This window comes from Ixodes scapularis, unplaced genomic scaffold (genome assembly GCF_016920785.2).
Source record: "Ixodes scapularis isolate PalLabHiFi unplaced genomic scaffold, ASM1692078v2 PGA_scaffold11__112_contigs__length_91849675, whole genome shotgun sequence".
Taxonomy (NCBI): domain Eukaryota; kingdom Metazoa; phylum Arthropoda; class Arachnida; order Ixodida; family Ixodidae; genus Ixodes; species Ixodes scapularis.
Genome location: NW_024609837.1, coordinates 86,401,645 through 86,424,472, shown reverse-complemented (window position 1 = coordinate 86,424,472; position 22,828 = coordinate 86,401,645). Strand labels below are relative to the sequence as shown.

The window sequence follows — 22,828 nt, the reverse complement described above, 5'->3', positions numbered from 1 at the left end:
CCAATCTCTTTTCTTGTGAACGGTACATTGTAGGTGAACGTGGCTTCCTGGTTTGATTCGTCCAAGTGGCAACAAAGCGGCATTTTACAACCAACCGAGCGTGCAAATATTTTTCGCACGCTCACACCTGCTTTTTCTTCATCATTTGCCGATTTCGGCTGCGCCCCCCGCTTGCATACGGTGGTTCAGATGTGCACCAATTTAACTGGCAGCCATATTAGACATTATTTCTGCTTTGGACTGAGATCGTCTGAGACAAATTCGAAATCACGGTGCATTGTTCCTCTCGTTGCACGTATATGCAAAATGCCATCGTGAGGCAGCATCGCTCCACTTCTCAGTGACGCGAGTCGACTGCTGCATTCTTCGATCGGGACTGAACCAGACTGTGTCGCCCCTCTCATTTCATTTCTCATAACAGTATCTCACTACAGTCAAACCCACTTATAATGATCCCACAAATAATGACCTATCGGTTATAACAAACAGCTTTCAGAAAATATATGAGTTCAAGGCCCTACCCATTAAAATTGGTCCTGATAAAACGACCATTTTTCAAAACACATCATACTGTTACAACAAACACAAAGTTCCCTTAAAAAAAGAAAAGAGCTTGCGCACAAAAAGAAAAAAAAAAGAAGCTATATTTTGGGCACGGCGTTCCAGAGACGTTCAAGGTAATTTCCACGGCCGCGCGGCACGGAAGGAAACAAAACTACAAAAGTAAAAACGCACTCCCGGGTCGCATAGTCTGCCAATTGTGCGTGCGCGGGAAGAAGAAAAGGAGGAGGAAGTCATCTCTCACGCCGTGCTGCGTTCGTTCGTTCCACGTTTGCAAACTCTCTTATTTAACTCAAATGCGTAATCTTTGCTTCGACGTAGTATTCAGGCTGAGATTGTATTTCGTGCGACTAAAGCGATACCAGTCATTTATTTTGGTTTCCTTTCCTCACGAGCGGTCATAGCACAGTTGACCACGGTCAAACACTAATAAGTGAGCCAGCCCTACCCAGAACAGCCATTCAATGAACACGTCCTTTCCAGATGGGGCGTGGGATCAACATGGACACAGCCTTGATCCGTCGCAGGGTTAAGCTTAAGAGCGAAAGTTTCAGCTTGAATGATGTTGTGCAGGATAAGCACCTTCCAGGGTGCACGCCCTGGAAGTTCAAATCTTTGCAATCCTTTCACAAATTCAGTGTGCCCCTTAATGGATCAAATGAAGATCTAACGTTTTGCATGCTAATGGCAGTAAAAAGCTACTATGTTATTGGGCATTGTAACTTTCGTGCTTCGATGGGAATCTGATCTTTGCCATACAGTTATTTTTATTTTTGTTTCAGTTCCGATGGTGACAAGCAACTGCCATTCTCTACGAGCTGCTTACCTCAGTTGCTCTAGCTTACCCGAGTAAAAGTCTGGATAAAATTCACCACACGAAGTGGAGTATGGGTCGAGTGTGTGCCAAACGATTTATTTGACAACAAGTCCTACACAAACGCCGACGAAGCGCTTGTATCCGGTTCATGCGTCCCATTGTGCTAACCTCTGAAATCACCTGGCTATGTGTTATCTGCTTCGATGCATCCATTAAACTTCTTCCTTCACCAGCTACCAGAAGGCTGCCATTAGCCTACCACAGATGATTACTCAATGATGATAGTTATTGAAGTGGCCACACTGCATTTCGGATAGGTATACTGAGATACGATAATACTTGCAGCCTTTAATGTGCTTCAAGTTACCGTAAACTGTTGTATACAGGTGCTCCCTTCACCACAGTGCACGTGATGGCCAACTCTCGTGGCCAACGAAGACTTGAAACCAGGGATCTCAAACACGCGGCCCGCAGGCTACAAGCACCAGTTCCCATGTCTCGAGCACTAAAGTGGCTAGCGCCATAGCGATCTCACCTTGTCGATTGATTTTCGCTTGCTTTAACGTATTCATATAGTTTATACTTATCTGTGTTGATTTGCCGTTAGTTTTATTTTTTGCTTCCTAGCTTTTTGTAATGTACAATTCAGCTATTAGGCAGCAAGCGCGCGCTGTTCTTTGAAGGACGCATCTCAGCTGCATGAACTCTCAATCAGCAGGAGCAACTGCCGAAGATAAAGCACTACGAGCTCGGGATTCTTGCCTTAAAAAAATGTCCCTATGAAAACATAAGTATTTGTTCAGAGTGTTGCAATAAAAATTGTCAGGAAAGCAAGAACTGTCAAACAAACTTATTGTTTTTATATACATGTAGAGCTTGGTTAATTCCTGTGCGAATTGAGCAACGGAAATGACAGTGTACTTGCTCTCGTTCTATTAAAAATGTCTGCACGTTGGCGGGGCAGTGTAATTTTACTTCTTATCACTTCATGCCAGGGCTCAAAGTCATCATATAAACAAATCAAATCTAAAGATGTCACCCACAAAACTGTGCATTAATAAAAAGCATAGAGCATGAGGTCTCTTTAAAATCTTTTGAACACCCCCCCCTTCCATCTTACGTTTGCCCTCAACCTTTCCGGTGTGGGCTATCTGCCCCTTTCACTCAAATGAGTTTGAGACCACTGCTCTAAACTACAAGCGAAACAGCAGGGCTACGCACCTGTCCCCACGAAAACCACCTCAGCGTCGGCTTCCCTTGGATCTTGTGGCTCTGCATGAAGAGGTGGTTGCAAAATTTAGAATGGCACCTAGCCATTAAATTGCACTAAAAGAATGGACCATCAGGTTGGCGTAAAATGGTGTATACAGGTGCTCTCTTTACCACAGCGCACGTGATGGCTGAATCTTACGGCCAATGCAGATCCTAAACTGCAAGCAAAACGGCAGGGCTACGCACCTGTTTTTACGAAAACCGCCTCAGGGCCGACTTCCCTCGGATCTTGTGGCTCTGCATGTAGAGGTGGTTGCAAAATTTAGAATGGCACCTAGCCATTATTGCACTAAATTGGACCATCAAGTTCGCATAGAATGGTGTATAAAAGTGCTCTCTTCACCCCAGCGCACATGATGACTGAATCTCACAGCCAATGCAGATCCTAAACTGCAAGCGAAACGGCAGGGCTACGCACCTGTCTTTACAAAAACCACCTCAGCGTCGACTTCCCTCGGATCTTGTGGCTCTGCATGTAGAGGTGGTTGCAAAACTAAGAATGGTACCTGTTACAAGTGTAAACTGAACTCGCCTCCAACTGGCCAACGTTCGACGGCGGCAAGAAGCGGAAGCATGACACGCGTAGTTCAGTTCCAACACAACACTAACTGAGGGAGCCGTGAGGCCCCGTTTAACATAAAGCGCCGCGCTTCCAGACATCAGGCCACTAGGGGACGTTGTGGCGCTACATGCTAGCCAGAAATATAACAGTCCTCCCCTCTAAGGTACAAAGACAACCAACAGCTAAGGGGAGTGCCGCTGCACGGCCCTCCTAGTCCTTGTGCTACGGCGCAGCTGGGGTGGACTGAGGCTTGTAGGATGAGGAGTTACCCCAGTGCTTGCAACACTGTCGCTTGCACCCACGCTTGTTTCACCTGGCTCGAACAGAGCGCCGGGAGCACCAGCAGATTCACTCGTATTTAATCCTTGCGGTTCCAACTGAACTGCAGCACCAACAGGTTGACACGTCTCTGCCACGGCCGTAGCTGCTGTAGGGGCGTCGGTCGGTCTGGAACGCAGGTGATCACCGTGCCGATGCCACAGTGTGCCATCTTCAAGGCAGACTTGCGCTGAAGATTGACTTGTGGCGCCGACAACTCGGGCAGGCACCCAGGGCATACCTTGGCAAAAGTTCCTGGCGAACACGTTTTCCTCAGGGTTGAGCGGCGGTCCCTGTCGGCAGCCTTTATCAGTATACAGTTTCTGTTTTAGCTGCTTGAGCAGCACTGATGATTGGAGGCTGTGACGCAGGACATCCAACGGCGTCTTGAACATCCTTCCCGTCAACAACTCGCATGGTGCTCTGCCCGTGACCTCGTGCAGAGTAGTCCTATAATGAAACAGGAATCTGGAAATCCGAGTCTGAAAATCCCCAGAGCCACTTTTCTTGAGTTTGTTCTTAACGGTTTGTACAACACGCTCCGCTGCCCCATTTGGCGCTGGATGATATGGCGGCACGAGCATGCGGCGTATCCCGTTGCATGTTGGAAAGTCCAAGTACTGCTCACTTGCAAATGCAGGCCCGTTGTCTGACACAATCAGATCTGGTAGACCGTGCTGAGCGGAGGCCATTCGCAGGGCTGTTATGGTAGCCTCTGCAGAAGTTGACGAGACAGGAAACACTTCGAGCCATTTTGAAAAAGCATCCATAATGACCAAAAAGGTATGCCCCATAAATGGCCCTCCAAAATCAATGTGAAGCCTGGACCAAGGCTTCTGGGGGACAGCCATGGCGTCTGTTGAACTGGATGTGGGGCCTCCTGATGAGCTTGGCAAATCGAGCAGCTCTTCACATGGTGGGTTATGTCGTTATCGATACCCGGCCACCAGACGTGACTTCTGGCGATCATTTTGCTCTTCTCGATGCCTGGGTGGCTGGAATGAAGCAGATCCAGGACTCGAGCCTGCAGCACTTTTGGGATCCCCACGCGTGCTCCCCAGAGCAAACACCCTCCTGCAGGCTAAGCTCTGAACTCCTTGCACAAAGAGGGCTTGTTTCTGATACTAGTGCAAGGTTCCCTCCTCTGAGAACAGCGAGAACGACATGTCCCAGAACAGGGTCATTCTTTGTGGCTTGAGCCACAACAGAGGGTGAAAGAAGCTTCGGATATGCGTGCTGTAGCATGAAGATGTCGGCCGGCACGTTCTCTTCAACGTTGCTCCCAGGTAATGGAAGTCTACTGAGTGCGTCAGCATGACCTAAATTCCTTCCTGGTTTGTAGGTCAGCTGGTACTTGTATGCCAAAAGCTTGAGAGCCCATCTGACAAGCCGAGGTGACGCGTGGACAGGAACTGGCTTGTCAGCACTCGGCAATCCCAGCAGCGGCTTGTGGTCTGTGAAAGCTTGAAAAGGCGTCCACCACAAGCACTGGTGGAACCGTTCCAACCTGTAGACCAAGCCTAATGCCTCTTTGTCAAGTTGACTCTAGTTTTGTTCTGCTCGGGACAAACTCCTTGATGCAAAAGCAGTGGGTCGCTCTTGGCCATCGGCTTCACGGTGCGCCAGAACTGCATTGATCCCGTATGGTGATGCATCACAAGTTAGACACACCGGCTTTTCTGGATTGAAATGAGCTAAAACCGGAGCGGACGTCATCAAGTGCTTGCTCGTGGTAAAAGCCTCTTCTTGGTCTTTTCCCCACTCCCACTTCTTCCCGTCAGTAAGAAGCAAGCGCAGTGGCCGCAGGCGTTCAGACAGGCTAGGAAGGAAACGTCTGTAGAAATTAATCAATCCTAGGAAGCTCTGAAGCTGCTTGACGTTGCGAGGAGCAGGAGCATGAAGTATGGCCGTGACTTTGCCCAGGCCTGGAGACAACCCTTCCTGGTTGATAATGTGCCCAAGGTATTCAACCTGCCGCACAAAAAAATGACACTTGTCGAATTTCAACTTCAGTCCGACATCAAAAAGGCGCTTGAGAACGGAACGGAGGTTGTGCAGATGATCCGAGTCAGTCGTGGCGGTGACCAGGATGTCATCAAAATACAGAGCGACGTGCGGCAGCCCTCGGAACAAGTTTTCCATCTCCCGTTGGAAGATAGCTGGAGCGGACGACACTCCGAAAGGAAGGCGGGTGTACTGGAACAACCCCATATGTGTGGAAATGGTGACATACTTTCTCGAGCCCTGCTTAAGAATCACTTGCTGGTAAGCATCCCTCAGATCCAACTTGGTGAACTTCTTACCCCCAGACAGCATGGCCCACAGATCTTCGATTCTGGGAATCGGGTACTTTTCTAGGGTGGCCTCCGGATTCACGGTTACCTTGAAATTGCCACAAATCCTCACACGTCCATCCTTCTTGGCAACAGGAACAATGGGTGCAGCCGAGGCTGACGTCTTGACTGGTACAATAATGCCCTCCCTTTCTAGACGTTGAAGCTCCTGTGCAACTCCATCTTTGAGTGCGAAAGGTAGTGGACGCGGCTTAAAAAACTTCGGTGGAGCATTTTCTGGAACATGAATACTGGCTTTGAGCCCCTTGAAAGTACCCAGCCGTTCCTCGAACACAGCAGAAAACTCTTGAACAAGACTTCTGATGTCAGAGAGAGAATTAACAGTTACCGCCACATCAGAGAAGTTCAGGCCCAGCTCCCGAATCCAGTTGCGTCCAAGTAGTGTAGGCGACTCATCTCCGGTGACTAACAATAGCAGCACGGCCTTCTTGTCGTGGAACTGCACGCTGACGTCCACCCTGCCTTGAACTTGGGTCAGTTCACCGGAATAGCTTCGCAGCAGCACGCCGGATGGCATGACTCGTATCGCAGGCACTAGCGCCTGCAGACGTTTCTTGGCGATGACAGAGACACTTGCGCCCGTGTCCACCTCCATGCAGAGTGCCTTGCCACACACGTAGACGGTAACTGTGAATGGCGCGACGCTGTCCACTTGCCACATGTCGAAAACCTCGGACGATGCGCTGTCGTCCTCAGCGTTGTCATGAACGACATTCACTGGATGGGTCTCCGTTGCTGGGGAAGGGCACGCTTGCCCCCCAGAAAGCGTTGCCTGGTAGAACTTTTCCTGAGTGACTGGGCGTCCCTCTGCTTCGAATTGCACACTTTCGATAGATGTCCTCGCTTTCGACAGTAGTTGCACGTAGTCGTAACGTGCTTGCAGCCGGACGCGACGTGTCCGTCTCCGCAGCGGTAGCAGGTGACGCCCCCCGTAGGTGCCGCGACTCGATGCGTTGCGAACGCGGCGCTGCCGGAGCTGGTCTGGCAAATCTCCCCGGCGTCCCTCTTCGCCGCTTCCATGGCCATAGCGGTCTGCACAGCGTCCTCGAACATCAAGTCTGGCCGTTCCAAAAGTCTGGTCTGGATTGCAGTGCCGTTAATCCCGCAGACGACACGGTCCCTCAGCATGTTTTCAAGCTCAGCTCGGAAACGGCAGTGCTCGGACAAGTTTTTCAACGCTGCGACGTAGTTGCTCACAGACACCCCGTCAGCGCGAGCGTGCGAGTTGAAACGGAAGCGCTGGACGATGGCGGAAGGCTTCGGGCAGTAATGGTTGCCGAGGACGGAAAGAACCTCATTCAGAGGCTTATCTTGAGGATTGGCAGGCTTGACCAGGTCCCGAAGAAGAGAATACGTCTTCGCACCGCAGCAACTGAAGAAGATGGCTTGCCTCTTGGCCGCGACAACATCATTCGCCGAAAAGAAAGCTTCTATAGACGCTCGACGTAGGACGGCCAGTCCTCTCCTCCCCCTACAAAAGGTTAAATTCTGCCGAAGGTTGGCATGACGAGCAGAACTAGCCCGAGCAGAATGATTCGCGAACTTATCATTCGCGAGGAACCGTGACGAACTTTGTACGAAGAACAAAACTTTTCCCTCGTCGCCACTGTTACAAGTGTAAACCGAACTCGCCTCCTACCGGCCAACGTTTGTCGGCGGCAAGAAGCGGAAGCATGACACACGTAATTCGGTTCCAACACAACACTAACTGAGGGAGCCGTGTGGCCCCCTGTTTAATATAGAGCGCCACACTTCCAGACATCAGGTCACCAGGGGACGTTGTGGCGCTACATGCTAGCCAGGAATATAACAGTACCTAGTCATAAAATTGCACTAAAAGAATGGACCATCAGGTTGGCGTAAAATGGTGTATACAGGTGCTCTCTTTACCACAGCGCACGTGATGGCTGAATCTCACGGCCAAATGAAGATCCTAAACTGCAAGCGAAACGGCAAGGCTACGCACCTGTCTTTACAAAAACCACCTCAGCGTCGACTTCCCTCGGATCTTGTGGCTCTGCATGTAGAGGTGGTTGCAAAATTTAGAATGGCATCTAACCATCGAATTGCACTAAAAGAACGGACCATCAGGTAGGCGTAAAATGGTGTATACACGTGCTCTCTTTACCACAGCGCACGTGATGGCTGAATCTCACGGCCAATGCAGATCCCAAACTGCAAGCGAAACTGCAGGGCTACGCACCTGTCTTTACAAAAACCACCTCAGGGCCGACTTCCCTTGGATCTTGTGGCTCTGCATGTAGAGGTGGTTGCAAAATTTAGGATGGCACCTAGCCATAAAATTGCACTAAAAGAATGGGCCATCAAGTTGGCGTAAAATGGTGTATACAGGTGCTCTCGTTACCACAGTGCACGTGATGGGTGAATCTCACGGCCAAAAGAGATCTAAACTGCGAGAGAAATAGCGGAGCTACGCACCTGTCCCCGTAAAAACTGCCTCAGCATTGACTTCCGTTGGATCTTGTGGCTCTGCATGAAGAAGCGGTTGCGAAATTTAGAATGGCACCTAGCCATAAAATTGCACTAAAACAACGGACCAATCTTAACGGCAACTGCTGCGATGTCACGTTGCCGATTCTCTTTCGAAACCTGTGGCTCTGCAACGAATACAATGGCATTAAACGTGTACCCGGCGATCAAATTTCAAAATGCGAGTTTAATGCAGCACAGACCTGTATCCAAGTGGATTGCAACCCTTGTCACATCCATGTGATCTGGGGTTCAGGAAGTGGAAAAAAAGAAACAATCAAGACATAATTACATGATTTGTTCTTAGCTAATAGAGCATTTTTGTTTTGTGTGTTTATACAGAAGGGAAGCTAGCCTGCCCCAACGGCCGTCCAGTGCCTCCGCCGTAGATCAGAAGTTTAGCCAGTGCAGTACGACTGCCCTAAATCTGGGGTGCAGTACGGCCAGCCTAGTCTTTAACATGCCTCCCGCAGTAGCAATGCACGGCATGAATGTACACCATGCTCATCGCATGACTACTCCGCCAGTATCTCTCCTCTAAAAAGACAACTTGGACTATCACACCTTCAAACCCAGAGGAAGCTATCTGGCCCATGACCACTTCATAAAATTTAGTAACATTGCCCAGGGCTAAGAAGTGCAGTCCTCTTGTCCCCACCTCTACCCTTATAGAATATCATCCCACATGAATAACTTTTGTCCAGTTAAACAAACTTCCGGTGAAACTAAGGCATTCAACGATTAATTCCTTCCCCATGCAATTGCTAAATGGAACCAGCTGCCATCCTCCAACGTTAGTGTCACCGATGCAGCAGGGTTTTATAATCTACCAGCACATTTACATTAACAACATGTATAGTAACTTCTGCTGCTTTTATTTTATATATTTTGTTACTGAACAGTTCTGTGTAACTATTGTATTGTTCAATTTAATTCCCCCTTATGTAATGCCCTCTAAGACCTTAAAGGGTGAATTAAATGAATGAATTAATGAAATGGGCAGAAGTGATGATTGAACCCAGGATCTATAGGTTCTGCAGCACAAGATTTTGCTCCATGTGCTCCAAGCTGTAGTGTGTGAACTCACTTGGCCACCAATAGCTACCAAAAAAATCATGAGCCTTTCCATTCTGTGGAGATGGATGACCAGCGAGGCTGTTTAGTGACACAGACGTGACACAGGATTATGAGCAAAGGTATGAAGACATTTACCGTATTTACTCGCATAATGAACGCACCCTCCACAATGGGGACCACTATCTGGACTTTTTTCTTTCCCTCGCATGATGAACGCATTTCCAATTTTCAGCTCAGCAAGTCTTGAATTGCGTCCAGCTAGCCCACCAAGCCAATCTTCTTTTACTGCCAAGTGGTCAGGCCAAGTCAAGCTAAGCCAAGCTGCTCTCGTAATGGCTGCAAGTGCATAGTTGTGCAAGTGATCAACCGTGAAACCGACCGGTGCGCACATTTGACGAAGCTTGGGTCGAGGAATTGCCCAGCCCTAGACATTCTTCACCTATCGGATGACACGCCGTCCTCTGTGGTCTGCTTTGGGATAGTGAAATCGGTTAAGCCTAAGAATGGTCGCATTGCTCTCTGTACTGAGTGAGCTTCGTAGGACGCTTTTCCTACAGCAAAAGGCGTGCCGAAAGCGCCCCTTCACATACTTTGGGTAAATGCGTTTATTTAACCCGTAACAAAACAGCGCAGCAAGGTGCACTCTGCGTCGTAGGTTGAGAGAGTCTGGAGACCCCTGGTAACAGCCGTCTCCGTGAACAAAACTGGATCCATGCAAGCGGGCTAATTTCCGCTAAATTTGCCGGGCAAATTTACCCGCTAAATTTATCGTGCAAAATAGAGTTTTTATTGATGCACACGAAAAATCCTTGGAACCCTAGCCATAAACAGGTTCGCTGTAAAATCACGAGCCATTCCAATCTCTGAAGGCGAGACCAGGGAAGCTGTTTGGCACACGACTTAGACGCGGCACAGAATTTGGTACGAAGATACAAACATATTTATTGTCTTGATCAGTGGTCATCAAGACGGGCCGGAGGAATCTAGACACACGCGACGGGACTGCCACCCCGGGAGAGCGGAAGGAAACTAGGCACGCAAGTGCTTGGAACGACGACAGAGAGAGGGTGGTACGAGCGTAGACAAGTATGACGCGGGTCGCACAGCGGCAAATCTTAGAGAAGCCGTTATTATCTTCCTGAGAGTTCACACATCTTGAAAATGGTGCCTATTGAAAACTAATCTATTGAACATGCATATCTAAGTGATGAGGCATATAAGATTTTGCATAGAATGAAGCAATTTTGCATCGAATTCGGGACCCAAATTTTCGCTGACGCACATGAAAATTCCACGGAATCCTAGCCATAAACAGCTTTGCTCTAGAAAATGTTGTAACGTACCTTTCGTAAGAGGCGGCATGGGGCTGTCAGGTTCCCGATCTTCCACGCAGTAATCCGGCTCTGCGAGTGTAAAAGAGAGTGAGATATTTCTAATAATGCCAACGCTTTGCAAGGTGGAAGCCCTAAGACAGACATCGATTCAGACAGATCCGACTTCACAGCAACATAATCTTGGAGTTCTGCAAACATAGGGACGCCATATTAGCATTTTAGTTAGCTTATGCTAAAACGTAATAAAACAAATTCATCATCATCATTTATTGTGCATGAAGTGCCCAAAAGAGCATTACACGAAGGATCAGAAAGCAAGTACTGGCACTTTTCTTGTGTTTCAAAGTGTGATTCTAATTACCATGCCTATTAAAGTCCTGAAGCACTTGTAGTTAGGCTAGTTGGTGAACGTTGGAAACCATGGTGTAAGGCACAAAAACAAGGGACACAAGAGAGAAATCAGACATATAGACACCACTCACAACTACATTTGAAAAGTGCAGAAAGAAAGGAATACATACCGTATTTGCATGAATATAACGCGACCACGAATATAACGCAAGGGCAGGTTTTGATGCCCTCAAAAAGAAAAAAAAAATATTATTACTATTATAACGCGAACAGAGGCCGCGTCAATTTCTCGCACTCGGGGGCATAGCAGAAGTGAAAAGTCAATGGAAATAGAAGAAATATCAGTTCATGTTTTGACTGCACTCATCCTCACTGCTCAGGTCCTTCTGTTTACAATCCACTTGGCGACTACACAGATAAGCACGGCAGATAAGCACGGCACCGCTTGTCTGGTAGTTCCTTTTTCTTCCGTGCGAGCTCCTCAGCAGCCCACAATCCAAACAAGGCAGGAAGCAGAAGCACTAACACACAAACACCAGATCACTCTGGAGCAGAAACTAAACAATGCGCAGGCAGAAAAAAGACTGCTGAATCCGATACACGATCACAATAGATGTTCTGGTCCCTCTGCATAAACAAATGCCTCCTATTGCACGATTGTGTAAACGTGGTTGTTGGTCTTGGCTTGGCTTGGCTTGTGTTGGGTTGACTTGGCCCGGCTTGGCATGGCTCGAATATGCCAGTGCCCGCATTCCCGCATGGCGCGCACGCGCGCTGAGTTTCTGCGGTGTTTGCGGGTTGTACAAACACAAAAAGAGATAAAAATGCTTTTTTGTGTTTTCTATTCACCCCTTCACGTGGCCCAATAGCTAATAAATTCCCTTCCACACACCCTCTTCTTTTCCCACCCGATCTCCTGCATTGAGCGGGAAGGATGGCTTTCTCCTCTGGCTTTCTCCAGACTCACGCGCCTCGTGGCTGAACTCGATTCCGAATATAACGCGAGGTGCATTTTGGAGCACGTAATTTCGAGAAAAAAAACTCGCGTTATATTTGTGAAAATACGGTATGTCGTCATCTAAAAATGTTACACAGAATGGGAGGTACGCACGACCGAATGCATATGCCTCTTTTTTGTAAAAACAGCTGGTTGTCAAACGATATAAAGGTGCTGAAGACAGGGAGGTAAAGGTGGGTGAGGAGGAGTGGCAAATCCCGCGCGCAGACATCCTGGGTCCCGAGTGAAAGATTGCGAAAGAGAGCGACAGAACACGAGAGAAAGAAACCAATGTGGCCAGCTGAAGGACGACAGTCGCAATGGTAATCGCAAAGACTGAAAACTCTCAGCAATATAAACAGTGATAATTTAATGTTGAAAACTAAATTCTGAGCTATTCTAAGGTTTATAAAAAGCAGCTTACTCATTACGCTGCATTAACTTCCCTTCTGTCGAAATATCGAAAATCTGTTAGTTGTGCGGTTTCGTATTTCCGGGCGCGGCCCCATGGAGAATAGAAGGGTAGGAGAGGGCATGACGTCGCCCGCGTAGCCTCTACAAGCCATGCTCCCCTGACGCCTCGCCTCTTTCTCATTTTCCTCCTTACTCTCCTCACTTACCTTGCCAACGTGACCACATCACGTGACCGTAGCTAGTTTTCGTCTTACTATAGGCTACTAGAATACACCACAGTCTAGCCTTCGATCTGATAAAACCTACCGGACGGAGCGCGCGCAAGCCTGCAAGGAATCCAGGGTGTAAGATAGACAGGTGGGGAAACGGCCCATAGAAGCCTACTGCAGCGCCATGACCGGATTGTGTACTCGTCTGCTTGCGGGTACCCCCGACTTGCGACAGATGGCGCTGCGGCGACGGGAAAAAAATCGGAATCGGATTTGCGTGGAACTCTATGGGAGACTGCGCAAAATAAACCGAGAGCACGACAGTCTTTCATTAAAATCTACAAAAAACCATCTCTGCCAGTTTAACCGGTCGCCCACCCGGAGTGAGAGTTCGCGGTGCTCCACATAGATGGCGCCACAGAAAAAGAGAAAACCGAGGGGTACACAATCCGGTCGCTCATTTGGTTCTCGTTTCCCCACCTGTCTATCTTACACCCTGAAGGAATCCTTCTACAATCAACCATCCATCGCGCACGTGGTATGTCACGCGCACCAATCGCCAAAGAGATCTGCGGTCACGCTGGGCACAAAATCGTTTAAACTTTTTATGAATAGGCTTCACCAATATTGCAACGTGCCCCCTCCTAGTACTTCTAACCTCCTTGCGCGGCCCCCCACGCCCGGAAGATAACCGAAGCCGGTTATCTGGTTTAGTTTAGCGTTGACGGGAGGCCGTACATCTGCGTGCTAGGCAAAACGAAAGCTTCGAAAGGAACGCGAATATCTTTCCACCGGTAAGTTCGTGGATTGTCGAAGTTCATGGCACTGCTCTGATGATATATTTGGAAATCGAAGGCAGTTGGAAACCATGTGGGACGCCGAGGGTCTGCCTGCATGCTCCGCCGCATGCGGCAGCCAGAATGCATGGGAAAATGGCGGACCCTTTCCTCTAGAGTTAGTATGTACGATCTCTATGGCTGAAGAGCACCTTTATATTGTTTGTTATAACCTTTAGCAATAGATTAAACACTTGAAAAAACTTTCAGTGATTTTAACATTTTTAAAGTGTTTAGATATGTAGATGATTTTTTTATTCTTTTTAATGAACGTTTGGCCTTGACATACTTTAATGACATGTCAGTTTTGGAGGCCGTTAGAGTCCATGGGAAAGGCTTTCACCCATGAACTGCCTAAGCAGGGCAGTTTACAGTTTTTAGATTTAAGCTTTTAGAAGGACACACGTGTTGGATGTACGCTCTGCGGTCCCAAAAGAAACTCTTGCCGTATGATTCTGCACACTCTAAGGTGATAAAAAGAGGTGTTGCTATGTTATGCTTAGAGTCGGCTCTTAGAAGGTCGCGCTCGCACCAGATGCAGACAAGCTTTAAGAACCAGGTGACCAGACTATTGCCAGCGGGCTACCCTGAAAAGGTTGTGACAAATGTGGTAGAAAACATTCTTCAAAAAGTAAAAGGCCATACCACGACGGCAAGGGCAAAAACGGCGCGGTGCAAAATGAGACTTGAGGTGGTACCGTATGTGCACAGAATGTTGCATAACCTCAAGATGGTGAGGAACCACTTCGGAGTACCGCTCGTGTTCTCAGCACCGAGCAAACCCGGCCAACTCTGCTCTCGTATTGGCGGTGGCAGCGGTAAAAGGCGAGGCTGCACTACAAAACATGCCAGGCCATATGTTGATTGTTTCACGGGAGTAGTTTATGAAATCCCCCTTACGTGTGGTAGGACCTACGTAGGACAGACGGGCATATGTGCAAACGACCGACTCAGGGAGCACGCGCAAAATTTAAAGAGGAATGATGAGGCCTGTTTGCCTGAACACTGCAGAAAATGTGGATGTGAGCCACGTCTTTCTGAGACAGCGATTCTGGGCAAAGGCAAGTGCCAAAAAGCGCGCGAGTTATTAAAAGCATATTTTATCAGAAAAAGGGGTACACAATGCGTAGGTGACACATCTATTGCACCCTATAATGCCAAGATTAGATTATTTTACAAGTTTTTGTAAGTGGGAGTTGAAGCATAGGTATATCACACGACGAAGCACGTTCGTGGATGTGACGAAGATGACGACACATGTATTCCTTCCTTTCTGCACTCTTGAAATATAGTTGTGAGCGGTGCCTGTATGTCTGATTTCTCTCTTGTGTCCGTTGTTTTTTGCCCCTTACATTATGATTTCCTATTAAAGTCCATATGTCAAATAAATAAATATAAAAGCAAACAAGTGAGATGATCAAAGGTGGCTGAACCTGAGATGCTTAAACATGTTTGGCTTACCAGGCGAAAATTTCCAACTGGGACCAGTTGGCACCTTAACTGGTTTCAACTGGGATTAACTGGTACCAACTGGGAATCAACTGGGACCAATTGGAGTCCAACTGGGGCCAGCTGAGGGGTCAACTGGTTTGAACCATTCCCAGTTGGGAGTCAACTGGTTTGACTCCCAGTTGGGAATGGAGTGCACTGGAACCAGTTAGGAAAGTAACTGGTTGGAGCGATTCCCAGTCGGACTTCAAATGCCTTTCCCGTTCCCAGTTCACACTGGGCAACAATTTGGACAAGTTCGGGGTGTATTGATCTTTGCTAATGAACTAAAAACACTTAAATTTTTAGATTTATACAAATAGAGAAATTTTTAATTACTGGGTATGCTTATATATTTATAAAAATTTTAATTAACTAAATATTTTCTTAATTGGAAAATATAATTAGTGACGAAATGTGCTCAACTAAATGAACATTTAGTGCATTGTATAAATATATTAAAACATTTATTTAAATACCTACAGTATTTTTCTTTCTTTTAATAAATAAATAAATTTATCTTTTGGCCAATCAGAGCTAGCTGGCCGCTGTGGCACGCGGCTGCGGATTAGTGGTACGGGCTGTCAACAGATGGCGCTGCCTATGCTGACGCCAGAGTCGGACGGACGCGGTGGACGCGGTAGGGTAGGGTCGCCATCGCCCAAGTTGGCGTCGTCATGAAAATGTCAAAACTACAGCTGCGCTTCTTTGGACCTAACTGTACTCACACCATGGTGGCGGCGGTGAACTTTGAGGACGGAAAGATGCAGTTCAGCGATCGGAGGGCATCCAGGAAAGACCGGACGGAAGAAAACGCCGCGGAGAGCACAATGGCGAAAATGGCGGGAGGTCTACCTCGAAAATGTTCGACTGTTGTGATAGATTGCAAGGTGGGAGCGCTACCGCATGCTATCAGGACTTCACCTGCTCAACGCAGGATCACGGGTGAGCACCTTTCTTCACGCGATGGGGAGAGAAGCTGAGGACGTACGTCTTCACTAACAGACGCCAGCGGCCGATCTTCCTTCACCTCATGAATACCACCTCTGAAAAAGCGATTGAACCGTCGCAAGCAAGTGGCTAACCCCGATGCATGTATGTCACCGAACCTATTGTTTAGTTTAATTCTCCAAGTTTTTGACAATAAAGTCTTGTCAACCTTCCATTTTGTGCCATGTTTCATTGTTGCTGGAGTTGGTACCAGCGGTAACTGGGACCAACTCCCAACTGGGACCAGTTGTAACTGGGACCAATTCCAGCTGGGACCAACTCGAACTGGGACCAGTTGGACAACTCCAACTGGGACCAGTGGCAACTGGGAATTGTTCCATAAACCAGTTGCAACTGGGACCAATTGGTCCCAGTTGAAAATTTTCGCCTGGGTTATGCCAAGGTGTAAGGCAGCCACGATAGGGGTGCCATGAACGTGTATTACTAACAAAAGATATCAATTCACCTGACATCACAGATACAAGATGGCCGCCAGGCTCCATGTCCCGCTCAGTATAATCTTGGGGTCCTGCAATTGGAGCAACAACATAATGACATTTTAGCTTAAGCTAAAATGCAATAAAAACAATCCTGCATGAGATGCCATGGACATGTTTCACTGACAAGAGCAGAGCACAGTGGAGACAAAGGGCATTTTGGTTATGCTAAGATGTACAAAATAAATGCTAGAAAACCTAAAAGTTGCGTCACTAGCAAATGAATCTGACGCTGATGACAGCATACAGATCATGCCAGTTTCACCGTCATGCCTTGGGTTAGTAAAGCTAGCGGCGTTCTGTGCATAGCCTATCACTGTGTTTTGTCTCGACCTGTACATAACAGTGGCGCGTACAACTCTTTATCACGGTAGCAAATGTCGATTTCTCTCTTGGACATCGGTTCCACGATGCAATGTCAGAGTTTCACGACACTGTGGGGTGGCAAACAGGTTCGGTCCATCCTCACTGACGTCTGCTCATCGTCTCCATCGTGTGGATGCGCATGGGAGATGGACGAACCGCGGACATGTCGTCACTTGATCAATCCATCAGCGAATCAGTCCGTCGTATGAATCAACCACTAGGCAGGAAATACAAGCCGCGCTCGTTCAGCACGACGGCTTTCGTGCTTTACGTGGGGCTGATGGAGGGATGAGGCAGAGGCGGGTGGTGGTGGTGCAGAGAACAGCCGCAGCAGTGCCATAGCAACGGCGATTGCGGCTACGCAGCAGAAATGCCAACGAGCAGAGCAGCTCCATCCACGCTCCGTCTGCTAAATTGTTTGCCCCCGAGATCGGTCACTGAGCGGCTCCACCACCGAGGCCGAATGCTCCGAGTTCCATTTCTGTGACCGCTGGCTATTTGCCAGGAGAAGGGGCTATAAGTCTCGTCGCAACCACCAAGGATTCGGCGAGCTAGACTACCATCTGAATGCCAACGACCGAGGCGATGTGTGCGGGATGAACGAACTGTCAATGAAACGTTGAAGTGTTAATGAAACAATTTGTTGACGAAACATCGTTCAATGAACTGATTGCCGCTGCATACAACCTCCAACGATACCGTGCGCAACGATTTGCTACACGCCACTGATTTCGGGTCACTCACCTCGAGGTGTGCTTCTACCCGAACAAGCTTGCAACCGGGGAGTATTGTCCAGTGGTGGGACAGGTGCAACCTGGGAAAGTATGGTTCTTGCGGCAGGTCTTCTTTTCTTCTGGCCTGTCGGAAACAGATGGAGCAAACAGAAATCAAGAGCGAGGAAGATTGAGCACATGTATAGAATTCAGCACTCTGATCGCTGGTTTTTCGCACTTTGCTCGCTCGGCTTTCACACTCAATTGGAGAAGCGAGCGTAAAGGTCCGTTCACACTCTTGCGACCAAGTACGACCGAGAGAGACCAGACCGGTTTTTAAGCCTCTTGCGATGTCTTAGGACCAGCTCCGCTGTAGCGCGTCTGGTCCTAAAAGGTCGCAAGAAGCTTAAAAACCGGTCTGGTCTCTCTCGGTCGTACTCAGTTGCAAGAGTGTGAACGGGCCTTAATAGGGACGTTTGATGTGGTGTGCTAAGAAATGGGGTTCGTCTGCCAACATGCGCGAGCAATGGGATTTTCAGCAAACGCAAATGAAGAATGGGGGTTTGTCTGCTTTGAAGTGTCATTGGCAGAGTGAAACAAAAGAAAGCCCTCATAGGTCGTCTGCTAAATGAACCAATAAAACATGCACCGTCTGTAATAAGTTGTCTTGCAGATGATGTCATCCAACACAAGCTCGAGTTGCGAATGTCTGCTTTGCAGCGATACTGATCAACAAACCGTGAAGTTGATGCAAGCAGTGATGCGATTGGCCCGAGCCATTTTGGAGCACCTAGTGGAGCAGCAAAAGTGGCTTTTGGAGCAGATATCCTTAGAAAAATAAAAATATTTGTTTTAAGTGCTGTACAAACAAAGGACACTTTGTGTTCTGTTCTGATGTGACATGTTGTGACTGAACTCGCTGCTTGTGTTTTTACTGCTGAGACATCCCACAAGTGTACAGTGCTGTAGGCATTGCCGAGCAATTCCAAAAAACCGTCTGCCACCGTTTTACTCCTAGGCGTAGACTATGGCAGTCTTGGGCAGTAACTAGTTCCTAGTAACGCGTTACCGGTAACTAGAGTTACTTTTTCCACTAACTTTTACCTGTAACGCGTTACTCTTTAATACTGGTAACTTGTAACTGTAGCACTGTTACTTTCTTATTGGGTAACTATAACTGTTTAGGCCGTTACAGTTACTTTCTTTTTTTTTTTTTACTATATAAATTAGAACCCACTTCCGCGGACATAGAAATTGCCATCTTTAAATATTTTTCTCCAAAACTCTTCGCTGAGAAAAAAGAAAAGAAGAAAAAAAAAAAAAGAAGCGTGGTTACGCAATAAACAAACAAAAATTCCCTGGTTTAGCCTACGACCCAGAATGGACGACGGACGAGTCAGCACGAAACCGGGAGATAAAGGAAGGGGCGCCCGCGGCGGTGGGGGCAGCGAACAATGTCTGTTTCACCGACTTTGGCTTACTCTTCTCTCGCGGGAATATCTGCGGGTGTCGGTGGTCGTGCAATACCTCCCAGTGTTCGGTCTGGGTTGTGTCTGGGATATGTCCGTGCTGTCGCTTTTACACCCAGCCGTTCACCATTTCCTCATCCCTATTAGTTTTCAAGGAAGCTTTCCCCATAAGTGCAGATAGCCGACGCTTGTTCAACTTTTTCTCTTTGGAGCCTCTCGAGTAAACGTGACATCCACAATTGGTGTTTCGGATGCACATCAAAATGCTGAAATGGCGAATGACGCAAAAAAGAAACACCCTTCGGGTTTGAATTTTTTTTTAATTTTCTCAGCTTACTTTTCTTCTCACCATACTGTAACAAATAAAATAGTATTGTTTTAGTTTGTGATTTCTTGTGTCCAATTTTTGTACTGTAACATGAAAGCAACGGTGTTACTGTTTTTTCAGTAACTGTAACTGTAACACGTTACTTTTTGAAACCGGTAACTGTAACTGTAACAAAGTTACTTTTTCCTCTAGGTAACTGTAACAGTGTTACTTTTTACTGGTAACGTGCCCATGACTGGACTACGGGAGGGCATCGGGGCTTGTGCCCCCCCCCCCCTTTCTTCCTGGGCCCGGGCCATGATCCTTACCGAGACGCTGTTTACACGCCATGTAACAAGCTTCTAGTAGTGGCATGTAAACAAAATAACGCCCACGTTGCCTTTATTGACAGTATTGACCACTTATAACGTAACCGCTTATAGTGTAGGACCGGGTATAACGCACTTTTTTAAACCACCGGTTCACCTCCCATAGAACTCCCTGTAATTACATACCACTTAAAATGCAGGCGTGCGAAGGGAAATACCGGTTATAGTGCGGTTTCTGGAACAGTCCGCCGACCACGCCGACAACGCAGCGAGCACGCTTCCCTGTGCGACACTAGATAACGGCGCTAGCCGCAAGCGGCACTCGCGGGGCAAGACGCGGGGCAAGGGGATTGCTCGAAGAAGCGGGGAGAAGCGAAGAGAGAGGCTTCAGTTGCCATAGCGACGGAAGGACGCACGCACGTGTCGTTCACGCCTGTGCGTCCCTCCGCTGCGTTGGAAAACAACCGCAACGACAGACCGACTGCAGGTCGAGGAGAAGTGTTCGCGCGCGTTGCATGCCTGTCGCGGGCCGGCTGCTTCTATCCGCAAACATGGCGTCGGTTGTAATCGCCGACGTAGACGGCATGGTGGAAGCTCATCGTTCCGCGTAAAAGCGCTATCCTTGACTGTGAATTTTCGTTGTGCGAGCGAATAACCCAGCATGACTAGAAGGAAAGATCCACCTATTCGTGCGGCGATGTCGTGGCGGCACTCTCAAGACGGCAGAAACGCCCGTGTCGTCGTGTTTGTTTACTTCGACTACAGTGGTGCTTTCTAAGCATGTGTGTTTTCGAACATCGCCCGGATTTCTTATTTGGAGCATTTCATGCCTGTGCTCAAGGTGAAGGTATTACTGGTGCGTACCGTATAAAGGATGCAAATTTTCACGCGTTTTCATCACCGTAGAAAAGTCATTAGGGTTAGCGATCCTGAACGCTCGCAACGTCCGTCCGCAACCCTCGACGCCGTTAAAAGGCTGGCCAGGCGAAAGTCGCTCATTTCTTTAAAAATGTGTGACACAGTTGAGAGAGAAGTGTAGTACTCTGGTGAAATAAAGACTTTCCTCAAACTAAGCTTTATTTTTCATCTAACATAAAATAAATTCTTTTACAAAGGTAAGTTGTCTCATGGCGTGTATTTTGGCCTGAAAAATTGATGTTTTGATTATAGCGTGGTACCGCTTATGGTGTGGATTTTCGAGACTCCCGCGACATACGTTATATGCGGTCTACACCGTACATGGGAAATGGAATACCAGTGTGCTTTCGTTAACTTCAATCTCCAGTTCTGGCGAAAAAGTAACGCATAACACCCCCCCCCCCCGGGAAAATGGAAAGTCTACGCCGCTGGTTTAACTGGTTCCCGACGTGCCAGATTTTCGTCAAAAGTAAGCAAACGTAGAACAATGAATTGAAAGCGTCCTGGCGGGTGCCTCTGTCCTGCAATCATGTTCACATGCACGCGAGGGAAACTTCAGCAGGCTTGCAGTTGCGTGTGCTTCGTCGTGCGAGCGGAAACAACGGCTGTTCGATCGAAACTGAAACCATGCCACTCCGCTCCGTCGCCAACTAATTCCCCAAAATTGTACGCAAAATGTAACTGTCGAGCATAGGACAAAAAAACAGTCCAGTGGCGCATTGCCAGGCCGGCACATGAGGTACAAGCTAAACACAGAAAAAATTAACCCGAGTGAGTCGATGCAAGACATTGCGAGCCAGGGTCAGAACATTCTTGGAGCGCTTTTGTGCAAAGACTGAACTCGAGACAAACAAGCGCTGTGTGGGTTCAGCGTGCAGACATTGCCTTCCTTGCTTTAGCTGACTTCTCTTCACCCACTTTCTTTCGCGAAGATTTTTCACGTACTGGGGTCCCTCTCGAAAGGAAGCTTACTGAGAGAAACTTCGGTAATAAATACTTCGACACAGCAGCCTTTGAGTTAAAGAGGATTTTTGTAGTAACGTACGGTTTAAACAAGAACAGGAATGTTGATGAACATGCGGCGGTACTTAGTTTTATTTTAGAAAGCGCCGTATCTGCAGCGACGTGGGGACAGGACACCCGACGTCGCACGACCACGGTGACTGGAAGGAAGGGACCAAATATAGTTTTCCCACGGCCGTTGCTTTCAGCAGCGAGTGCTTCAGCTCTCAAAGTAATTCCCGCCGCGCAAAGACACGGTTTCGTTTCACAGCATGACGGCATGGCTGGTACCAGGCACACTAGCGTCTATCGTTGAAGAAATTTTTAAAAAGATGCGAGACGAGACCTATGAGACGAAAAGAGCGCGAAACGCGAGACGGCGAGAAAACCAAGCAAGATTGGATGGACAATTGATGCAGGGTATGTACTTTGTGTCGGATGGCTGCTTGCGCCACATAACAGACCCATGCTCAATTACGGTACTCAGTTTAGTTTGAGTTTTGAAAGAGGACCAAAATAGGTTTTTTGGCGTAGAATTGGCGCAGATCACCCATATTTTGGCAAAATGTAGCAGGGTTAACCCCTTGGCACAGTTTCGCGCAATTGGCACAGCAATCACAGCAATGCGGAGGCGTGCAGGCGAGCTGATTAAGAACTGGCATTTTCTAACCTTGGACAGTGGGGAAACAAAATGACAGAACACGAATCTCCAAACAGAACTGAGGTTTAGTTCACAACACACCCTTAAATAGAGAACTAAGACGAAAAACCCGAACAGGCAAAAAAGAATAAATATATTACATGGATGACAACGTTGACGTCACGCGTGCCCAACCAGGATACACATATATCTAAAGAGCGTACACATCGGCCCCAAACCGAAGACTCAACAAGGAGATGGTAGATTGCACCAGAGCCTTTTATACTGGGAGAGTTCAGCGGGTAAGAGGGGCTTACGGCCCGCTAGGTCTAGCGGAATAAGCGGGCGCCGCTTCCGCCATGATGTGCCTCCCGGCGAGTGGGTCCCCATTGACATGCGATGTATACGCGTGTAGGTTTTGCCGTTTGCGCTTTTGTTGGCGTAAGGAGAAAGTCGAAAAATCAAGCATTTTGTTACGTTAATCATACGTTAATCATAAACTTACCTCGCACAATCG

At 47.9% G+C, this 22,828-nt stretch overlaps 1 protein-coding gene across 50 annotated transcripts in view; it reads right to left on the bottom strand.

The window, feature by feature from the left end:
• LOC8035274 overlaps window positions 1-22,828 on the bottom strand; it is a 306,866-nt gene that overhangs the window by 25,451 nt on the left and 258,587 nt on the right. For all 50 annotated transcript variants that reach the window (XM_040211414.3, XM_040211438.3, XM_040211445.3 and 47 more), the window contains 11 exons: window positions 17,678-17,791; window positions 16,537-16,599; window positions 10,795-10,854; window positions 8,578-8,619; window positions 8,443-8,502; window positions 8,324-8,374; window positions 8,088-8,138; window positions 7,851-7,901; window positions 3,069-3,119; window positions 2,837-2,887; window positions 2,600-2,650 (listed from right to left, as the gene is read on the bottom strand). In XM_040211414.3, coding sequence (XP_040067348.1) covers window positions 2,600-2,650; window positions 2,837-2,887; window positions 3,069-3,119; window positions 7,851-7,901; window positions 8,088-8,138; window positions 8,324-8,374; window positions 8,443-8,502; window positions 8,578-8,619; window positions 10,795-10,854; window positions 16,537-16,599; window positions 17,678-17,791 — 645 coding nt within the window. The remainder of the gene's footprint in view (window positions 1-2,599; window positions 2,651-2,836; window positions 2,888-3,068; window positions 3,120-7,850; window positions 7,902-8,087; window positions 8,139-8,323; window positions 8,375-8,442; window positions 8,503-8,577; window positions 8,620-10,794; window positions 10,855-16,536; window positions 16,600-17,677; window positions 17,792-22,828) is intronic.